We start from the raw sequence: 10,440 nt of genomic DNA, 5'->3' as shown, positions 1-10,440 counted from the left end.
CACTTTCGTGATGATAGAATGCCACAAAAACACATCCCTTCTGTTGCCTACAGTTTACACTTTCAGCTTCTTTTTTTTAATTATTATTTTTTTTTAACTTTTTTTTTTTAACCAGTTAACATGGCCAATTAACAAGGGCTCTTCTGCTTTTGAAGTTTAACCAAAAACTAGCATTAGGCGTACTAGGGTTTAGAGTTGGACTACAGCCCGTAATGAGGATCTTGCAGACTAACGTTGACCTTTTTCTTCTGGGAGACTGAGCCGTTGTTGAGTCGCTCCCTCGTTTTCTTCTGAATACAGTTGAACCGCAGCACCAGGGCATTGTGATCTATAAATGAAACTGTTTAAACAACGGACTCGGCAACTGAAATGGAAGAGGGGTTTTGTTTATATGTATACAACAAAGAACAAACTTTAAGGACCTTTTCAAGAAATTACACAGATCATAGTGTCCTGTATTGATTGTTAGTTAAAACATTTCATATGTCTTATATCGAATGCTATTATTACACCAAATTACTCTTAACACTCCCACTATATTTTCCTTTGTACCGGTCATCTATGGATGTCTTTGTACAGGTTGTGGAATGTTTGTGTTTGTTTTTGTTTTTTATGCAACAGATGTTACTTTTTAAAGGCCTGGTTTATTCGCCTTTTTTCTTCTTATGGTCTAGATAACGTTCCTTTTTAATTTTTTGGTTTTACTTTGCATTGGGATTTTTGGAGTGTTGCCAGGTTGTTTTATGTGCTTTTGTTAGAGCTGGTGCCGTTTGTATATGGTGCATTCAGAATTTCCTTGAAACATGATCACACCGCTACCCTGTTCCTGCTTCTTAACTCTAGGAAGCTGGCGCAAAGCCTAACCAGCAATAACTTGACATAATGATAACGGGTGTCAACGAAAGAGCCCAAACCGTTTTTGCTGAGTTGAATTGGATTTAGGCATCGGTGCTCTTTCGGTCTTGGACTTACCGATGTCTGTGCACTCCCTACCGTACCACAACCGATTCGCTTATGGCGATGATTGTGAAACTTCCCTGTTAGAGGTGGACGAGTAGTGTGTGAACGGACCGCAGGGCTGTGTTGAAAAGCTCTGTAACGCAATATGAGTCGGCCTCTGCTGAAGGCCTGTCCCAAGTTACAGGGGTTGGAGAAGCGACGGGCATGGTTTAAAGGCCTGCCATGACGAAGGCAAGGGTCGTCGTCGGGACGTTTATTGATCTGTTTGCGCAAGTCGGAGTCCAACAGTTCCGCATTCCAGCACTACGGGCCAGATAGGCGCGTACCCAGGGCACTTCTACCTGCGTTTGTGAAAACACGTCTGAGAATGCGGCGTGTTTTGTCTTTCGTGCTGCCGCAGTTTCGCATCGCGAGAACACGGGCCGGGGGTGGGGGGCGGCGCGTTCCCCGAGGAGGGTGAAATTCGTTGATCGTTCACAGATGTGCGTGTTTCACTTTCTTCGCTGATCGCAGAGCATAAAGAGCGCATTGACGTGCACCAGCATGTCCAGGCTGACAGAAAAGCTGAATACCAACACTGATCTTAACGCCCTAGTTCAAACCCTCTCTCCTCCACCCCATTTGATCACCTACGAGGAAAATCTTGAAAGTACGGGAACGTCCACAATAATGATTTTTGGAGTGCGTGTAGAAGGGTACATGATCAGAGCTGCTTCGTTTGGGAAGTTGCGATGCCCCAGCGCTGCGGTTTACAGGGGCCCTAAATCAAGCCTCGAACGATGGCCTTCGTGTAGAGACGATAAGCCCCAGTTCTAGCCAGGGCCTAATCTAGCAGCCAAGGCTAATATCCACGTGACAAAGCAATAGTGCTGATCGAGTATCGGTTTCATATTCTGATTGTACTAATCTCAAGTCAGTACAGACTGAGCCTAGATCAGCATTTTACACTTACCAGGCATGCAAATGGCACACGGTGGCAAAGATCACTTCAGATCGTCATGAATCGAGGCTAATTCTGCTGCACCAAATCAAATGATGCTGAGGTGTTTTTCTTAGTATAACTGTAGTACATCGTTTCTCCCATCTGCCCCTGCTGTAGCTCCCACTCCCCTTCTCTACCTCCTATTGCCTCCATCTCCCTTGTATATAAGCCCTGCCCTGCCATTCAGACTTGCTGGTCTGTGATGAACTCCTTTTATACCTCAACTTTAGAACTGTTCTAGTAAGAGAAAAACAAAAGAAATATGAGAATTGTAGTGTTCCTTATTAGAAAAACTAAAACTAATAAAATAATCTAGTGTGCTTTTGATCCTTGTGTGTGTGATTTATGGTCTAACATATGAGGCTGCTTGTATGTACATGAATGTTTGCAACAAAAAAAGTTACTATTTGATTCATTTAAATCTTATATTTTGCCATCTAACCCCAATTTGAAACATGGTGTTAACAAAGGCTCTGTTTAGATAATCAGATCTTTCCCCATGCCAGATGTCATCTTTTTTCTTTTTTTTTTCATTGAAGAGCAAATATCAAGAAACAAGTATTTTCAAATAACTTTGTACCATCTTGAAACAGTGCCCATGATTTCAACATAACATGCACAACTATCTACACTAAAATTAAATCAAAAGGAAACGACCTTAAACTTAACCAGTTGTCTAAACATGAAACAAAAAAAAAATTCTTTGAACCAGTTGGCTAAACATGAAACAAAATCTCTTGAAGGAAGGAGAATACATTTATGCTTTCTTGAATCCAGCAGCAGTGATGTCCAGGCTTTTCACTACTGAAGACGGAAGCAACCGCTGATTATAGCAGGAGCTTGCCTGCACTCACCCACTGCTGTTACAATACATCATCTCCTACCCATTTCCCCATATATACCTAGTCTATAACATGTCTGCTGTGGTTTCACGTATACTGGTAATTACAGACTGTCCATTTCAGCAACAAACTGCATCAAGGTGCTCAGTAGCTCAAAAAACAAAACAAATCAGGACTGCATTAATTAAAAAAAAATAAAACGCACTAATGCTGAGAACACAACATTGGGGGAGACGGTGATTGTCCTAACAATATTTTTACTACACTTGTGCCATTTGCGGTATGACTACAGTCATACCATTTGCGCTATGACTACTCAGCACTTCCAGTCCTGTAGACACTTGCGCTAAGCGGACAAATCCTGTAAATGCTGCTGGGGCTCACAGAGTTAAGCGATCCGTGTGGCTGGAGTTCTCCGACAGCAGGCGCACTTTATTCAGAGCATCACCCTGCGTGTCGGTGTTCTCCTGCTCCTGCTCCTCCTTGCGACTGCAGAAGAGACAGAGGAGGCGTCGGAAGGTGTCTCTCATCTCCTCGTCCCGACAGGAGTAGATTATGGGGTTCACCAGGGAGTTGCACTCGGCCAGTACCAAGCAGTACTTCTCGTATTTCAGGACCTCACACTGCTTACATTCCAGCCCGTCCAGCAAAAGAATGACCAGACCGGGAGTCCAGCAGATCACAAAGGTGCCTGAGGGGAAACAGGAGGACATGCAGACAGCGTTAGCCTTTGTGAATCGGCTTGCGGCTTCCTACCCTGTGCTCGAGCATGCTGTGTTCACATCCTGTTTTCTGAGCTACACAGCCTTAGATGGTGAATCACAACTGAGATTCCCTGACTTTCATTAGGTGCTGCCACTTCAGTTAGCAGATTGTACAGCAGCGAAGCAGACAGGCTGTTGCATCCTCCCTCGAACAAGAACATCCATGTTCCCACAACTTCCCCATCATTAACTGTCCTTCATATGACCGCGGTTAGTAACCTTAGCCAGTTTTTAGCGACCTCAGCCAGAGGAAAAAAAACATCCCAGGAAGAAGCACAAGTCTGAGGCTTGCAGCCCTTACCCAGAATCATGGAGACCGTTTTCATCAGGCCAACGACTGTGTCGTTGTGGCCATTGTGAGCGGCGTGCGGGGCGACGCTCCGGCTGTTGCGCCGGACGTAGACGAAGATGCGTGCATAGATGGCCACCATCACGGAGAAGGTGAGGAGGTTGAGGATGGCCCAGAAGACCAGGAAGCTGCGGGAGTACAGCGGCGCTACCGTGGAGCACAAAGCCAGGTCGCACACGCAGTTCCAGCCCATGGTGGGCACCAGGCCCATAACCACAGCCACCACCCAGATGGCCACGATGAAGAGCAGCACGCGCCGGTTTGACATGGTGCTGTGCAGCTGCATAGTGAAGATGGTCTGGTGGCGCTCCCACGCCACGGCCAGCAGGTTGACCACTGAGGCCATCAGGCTCATCTCGATGAGGGCCCCGCGCACGAGCCACTGGGTCTGCGACAGCCCGATAGTCCACGGGCCCGTGTGGAAGATGAGGTAGAAGTAGGAAATGCCGGCAAACAGGTCAGCCGCGGCCATGTTGCCCAGCAAGTAGTAGATGGGGAAGTGGAAGCGCCGGTTGACGACTATGGCAGCCATGACCAACATGTTGGCGAGAATGATCAGGATGCAGACTGGGACCCCGAGTCCCACCACCACAAAGTCGATCGGCTTCCACTGCGGGATGATGGACTTGTTACTCCGAGAGTAGAAGAATGAGATGTTTTGCCCATGTCCTTCGCACTGTCTAGGGTACATGTTCCACAGCCACACGGGTGACCAAAGGCCTGCCTGCTCAGTTTCACTTTACTGAGGTTGTAATTCACCCTCCATCAGAAAGAACTTGGAAATCCTAAGGATCCAGATCCATCCCGATGAAAAAAAAGTTCTCATCAAGGAGTGTTTGTTTTCTATCCTAGAAAAATAAAGTAAAGCACACTATCAAAATATATAACAACCACCCTGATAAATTAACAATGATTAACAATGGAAAAAAAAGCAAGGGGTGTTACCCTCGTGTGTGTACGCATATAACATACAAACTTAACAAACCCCCCCCCCCCAAAAAAAAGTAATAAGACCGTCACCGACTGGCGCCACTATGTAGGCTAATGAAATGCATTTTAGAAGTGCACGGTGTGGCCCAAATCATTATTAGCAGTAGTTGTTCGCTTCCAATCACACGAAAACACTCAAATCAGCGTCCGATCCATAAACATGTCAATATGAATCAAGTTTTTTCAGTGTATTTGTCGCCTGAGGAAGCGCTAGTCGTCAGCAGATTTGAAAATTCGTGCACATTTTGTCATCGCGGCTCTCTTAATGCGGTGTAAACGTTTCATGTCCGACATCAAGCCCCGACTGACAGTGTTCCCGTTTTTCTGGTTTTCTGCCTGATAGGCCAATTGATTATGGCAATCAAATGAAGAGATGACGAACACAGAATACGGCTTTAAAAACGAGGGAAATTTAAAGGTTTCATATTTCTCTTACCACTACAAACGTAACGAACGCCTCTATTACTAACGCTTGGCCGGAGTACTGTCCCCGCACAACTCCACTGGGCTCCTTCGCAGGGCAGCTGATGTCTTGCAGTCGTGCATAGGATAGTCCATCCCCGAGCGAGACGGAAGCCTTTACTTCTTTAACCTAAACAACCCGCAAACTCACGAAACGGGTCTGCAGGGCTTCGAATCACTCACCAAATGGCTCGACCCGACATTAACGCTGTACGTTCAAACAGATCCAGAAAGGCTTTCGTTTTTTAATAAGGTTAACAAGTCTCTCCTACATGTGTTCCAGGGTGTGACGAGTCGACAGCCTTCATCGGTGAACTAGCACTGGCGGCCTGGAACCTGCGCGTGAGTCCGGGCCGCGATTCCGCTATACTGATTGGTCGGAGTTCCTCACGCGCATTCCGCTCCCAGCACAGTGGGTGTGTGTGTGTGTGTGTGTGTGTGTGTGTGTGTGTGTGTTACGCGCAGCCGTCGTGTGGCCCATCCGCCGCTCGTTCAGGGACTGAAGAAGACCTCACGGGAAACTAGATAAAGGTGGTTATCTTCTAAACGTCCTCTGTTAAGTTATTCTTTTCACATTCTGATCTCGCGGGGAAAAAACCAAAAAACAAATACATATAAGTAAATTTTTTTTGTTTTGTTTGTTTTTTTAATCTTTAGACAAAGGTTAAAGACCATCAAGAGAGTAAAAGACTAGATAAGTCATGGTTATATGGCGTGTTATTATACCAGTAGGAACAGGTCAGCATCAGTACTGGAACAAGAGATATCTATACACAATTAATCTGCAATTTCCCTTGAAATCAATAAAGATCTATCTATCTAGACATAAATAGAACTGTGAATTGAGTGCCTGAGACATGAGAAATAAAAGAGAGGACAGGATTATTTTACTGTTCAACGTACGATTCCATTGTGAAAATCACAACATGATATGACACTAAAAAAGAGGTCCCACTACAGTCTGCGGACTGACTCAGGCTGGTCTCGTTTACCCAGGGACTGAAGTCTGGGATGATATGAACAACAAGAGGGCCCCTTACAGAAGGTTGTGTAAGGCCACCAGACATCCTTTCCATCAGCATGCTATCTTCTTTACCCCAGATGGTTATGGCCACATCCTGATGTTTGTACAAAGAGTAACTGCAGTGAGGAAAACAAATCACACAAACACAGAGCTATACACACATTTCGTTCATTTTGCGCTGTACAACAAAACAACATATTCTGGCTGCTCTGTATATTAAAGGGAAAATAGAAAGCAGGCATTATATGTGATGATAAAAGAAGCTTAACTGATGTAACAACACTGACATCAGTTTGTAGTTTCAGTGACTCTGCTTGTTCAGTGAACCTGTGATCATCTTAACCCATGTTTCTTTTCTTTTTATATATAGCTACCATGGTAACAGTGCAAAACACAAATAGTGCAAACAGATGTGGAACCAATCATTTTTAACCCTTCAAACCTCAGTGATGTTGTTTAAAAGCTTTGATGTAACACACATGCCTGTTTGTTCTGTATGCATGTGGGTGCACATGTATGTGCATGTGCATGTGTGTTAAGGATGGTAATATGTTTGTTCACGCCATCAGAATAGTCACATGTTTGAGAAACGGGTTTAACCTAAGGAGGGAGCAGGTGATCTCTCCTGGACTGGGACGTGCTGCTAGGGGAGGGCTCCAGCTGGGCTTTAATCAGGTTTCCTCCTGATCCGGATCTCTCTCCGGCCTCCACAGAGTCAAGCCCGCACTGGCTGCACAGAAATACGGTAGACTGCGTGAATGCAAATCGAGGGACGGAGAAAAATGACATGGAAAAAAAAAATGAATTGATGAAATGGGAGACATAGGTCAGATAAACAGGATGTTTGTCAATGGTTAGCTCCCTGTTCTGTGATAAGTGTCTAGTCTGAGAAATGAGTTGAAAAAAAGGCTTAGGAGAAAAATGAATTACTTGAACATTTGTTACTTTGAAATCCTTTAAAGAAAGCGCAATCTCAGGCAGGTACGGCAGCTGGAAGAAACATGCACAGCCTGAAGGCTGTCTCAGAACTGTGTTTGTAAAACAAACTTATTTAATGGATCTGATTTTAAATTTATATTCCAAAAAAAGACTTTCCACAAATGAACATTCTTTTCTCTTATTACATGTTGAATGTGCTTTATGTAAATAAATAAACAATCTAAGAAAAAGAAATGAAAGTAGTAGTATTTGGGTATAAAGTACCACTGTTTTTACACGTATAGGTGGATTTTATATTGATATGTTGCTGTGAAAATATAGTGAACAATCTGTAAGCCATTCCTACCCTGTCATCAGGCGAGACGGGGAGAGACCAGATGCTGGACTGTGGCTGGCCTCTCGAAGGCAAAATGCAGGGCCAACATTCCATCCCAGTCATGGGTCACCACTATATGGCTTCTGTGACCTATAGCACAAGATACTGCTGTTTACTGTTTGTAAATATTGTAAACAGAATCAATACACTCAGTTTTACACTACATTCAGTTCAACATCATATGCTGATGCTCCCATACACACACAAAATGAAATTCTCACACAATTTATCAGTTGTGTCTGTAGACTCATATTAAGATTATCTGCAGTGAGTAGCTGTTTGGTTGAGAAGGAATATTAAACTCATCACAGCCGTGCTGGTCTAGCGCCACCATGTGGCAATACCTACTAACTGATCGTCTAAACTCTAAAAACTCATGCCCATCAAAATAGAAGCGGTACACAAAATTAAAATATCCAATTGTGTTAAATACTTTTAACTTCAAATAAAAACATGTCTTCTGAAGAAGGTGGGCTGGAGTGTGTTTCACTGGGACAAACCAATTTTTTGGGAACTGAAAATCTGTGATAAGCAAAACCCCAACCCAGGAACCTTTATTTAACCACAGCGATTATTTATCCCCTTTTTAAACAAGTCAAAAATATAGCTTTAACCACCTGGCGATACAATTATAAGAGAATTTAAAGACCCCATTCGGGGGGGGGGTTAAAAAACAAACCACAAATTGGAAATGATTCAATGGAGATAAAACAAAAAAAAATATTGAATAATAAAAAAAAAAAGGCTTTGGAGGATAATACCAAATTACAACTAGTATATAATGTTAAACTGAATCAAACAGAGCACAGGTTCACAAAACCTCCATAGTGTTAAACTCATCTGAAATGAGAGAGAGAGAGAGAGAGAGAGAGAGAGAGAGAGAGAGAGAGAGAGAGAGAGAGACTGTTCACTGTAATACTCATTAAACATTTAAAGACGATCTTTGTGTTACGATGCTTTTAGAAAATCTGACTTTTATGAACCTGTCACTAACCATTTCCCTCTTCACTTTCATCATCCACTGACCTTCTCTGTTCTCGATCTTCCAGACCAAGAAAGTTTTCTCGTCCAGCTCCTTAGTTGTTGGATATCTTGCGCAACAACTGGAAAGAATTAAAAGTAGCTGAAAGGAAGTTGAGGAAAACACTGATCTCCTCCCCTATTGTGTGCTTCTAGCAGAGTTCTTCTCTGATGTAACTACTGTTAAGGCATCATTCTCCAAGGAAAAGCTGGCAGCATCTGTATCCCAATCACCCCCCTTCCCACTTTTCTTAGTCCTCCGCCTCTTCCTTCGCTATTGTCCCTCACTAACGAGCGTGTTGCCAACTTGCTTGATGAAAAGAATCGCTAAATATGTCAGTCCTTTCTTCCCACCACTACTTCTTAAACTTCAGTATCTTGTAGTGTCTTCTACTGCCTTAGCATGGTTTCCTCCACTTTCAACAGAAAAGCAAATCTTATCTCATTCCTATCACCAGCCCCTTGGAACCCACTCCACTGTTCCGGTCCATTGCGCAGGACCTGCTCCCCTTCATCAGTTCCATTGTGAAGGATTTTTTTGGTCACGTACCAAAGGCCTTCCAAACAGTAAGGGTCACACCTATCCTGAAAAAAAGCTCTTGCCTGGCACCTTTATCCATCTGCAACGCATGAACGATATCACTTCTAACTCTTGAACGTGCTCTTCACACCTCCTTTTCTTCGCGTCCTAATCAGTGTAGGTTTAAACTGACACGTTCCACAGAACTGGCACGTGTAGCTGTCACTGAGAAGCTGCTTGCTGCTAGATCAGCCAAGCTGTCATCAGTCCTGATCCTTCTTGATGGCTCAGTCGTGCTCAGCACGGTCAATAACCAGATTCTCTTGTGCATCCTCGCAAGCCTTGGGATTAGTGGCCCGGCATGGCGGCGATTTGCTTCATACCTAGAGGGATGGTCATATCAGGTGACGTGGTGGGAATCTATATCTGCTCCAGGCAGACACGCCACTGGTGTTCTACAGTGTTCAGCGCTTGGTCCTCTGTCTGTTCCCCTAGTGATTTTATATCCTCAAATTATTTCTCATACCGTTATGCTGATGATACTTGATTGATTACACACACACACACACACACACACACACACATATACATGTGTGTGTGTGTGTGTGTGTGTGTGTGTGTGTGTGTGTGTCTGTTTTCAATAGAGACTATAAAGCAATTCGGTAATTGTTTTGGAAAAGGATGTCTGCCAAATGCTATAAATGTAAATGTGTAAATGTGGCCCTGAACACTAAAAAGAAGATGGCACCGTCACTACTTCATACCTACTACCAGAAATCCCCAGTATCTGTGGCTCATACCCTACAAATACTCCCTAATGAGTAACTGTGGATTAGAGACAAAAGAACTGACCAACAAAATAACAACTGTCATTTAGACAGACAGACAGATAGATAGAGTGTGAAAGAGAAAAAACAGAAGTGAGAAAAATAAGAGGAAACTGTGAACAAGCTCCAACTCTGGCTAACTTTCCAAGTCAAAACCACAAAGAAAAAGCTTACTGAAGCAGCTTGTTCATTAGTGCATTTGGCCACATATAAATTGTTTTTTCTTGTTGCACTATTGCTCTGCCATTACTGATTTGTATTTAACTTTGATAAGAGGAAGGAATTGTGTAAATTCTTAGTGTGGGACAGTGGAAGGGATTATTCTTTTAAATACTACCTCTCACCCTGCCATGTGCATGTTTGCCAATCCAGAAAGATCCAGAAG

General features: G+C 43.6%; 1 protein-coding gene across 6 annotated transcripts in view; it reads right to left on the bottom strand.

Moving 5' to 3' along the window:
- Window positions 1–2,020: 2,020 nt before the first annotated feature.
- Window positions 2,021–10,440, bottom strand: part of LOC113581843 (lysophosphatidic acid receptor 1-A) — a 14,132-nt gene continuing 5,712 nt past the window's right edge. For 2 of the 6 annotated variants that reach the window (XM_081716458.1, XM_081716457.1), the window contains exons 2-8: window positions 8,715–8,791; window positions 7,659–7,778; window positions 6,974–7,103; window positions 6,390–6,489; window positions 5,809–5,926; window positions 3,850–4,745; window positions 2,021–3,475 (exon numbers count right to left, since the gene is read on the bottom strand). In XM_081716458.1, the coding sequence (XP_081572584.1) occupies window positions 3,165–3,475; window positions 3,850–4,588 (1,050 nt within the window). In that variant the 5' untranslated portion in view covers window positions 4,589–4,745; window positions 5,809–5,926; window positions 6,390–6,489; ... (1 more) ...; window positions 7,659–7,778; window positions 8,715–8,791 and the 3' untranslated portion in view covers window positions 2,021–3,164. The other 4 variants (XM_081716459.1, XM_027017280.3, XM_027017281.3 and 1 more) reach the window with 4 other exon arrangements.

The sequence above is a fragment of the Electrophorus electricus genome, chromosome 6, assembly GCF_041902795.1.
Source record: "Electrophorus electricus isolate QZ-2024a chromosome 6, ASM4190279v1, whole genome shotgun sequence".
Taxonomy (NCBI): Eukaryota; Metazoa; Chordata; class Actinopteri; order Gymnotiformes; family Gymnotidae; genus Electrophorus; species Electrophorus electricus.
This window is presented reverse-complemented; position numbering and strand designations above follow the sequence as displayed.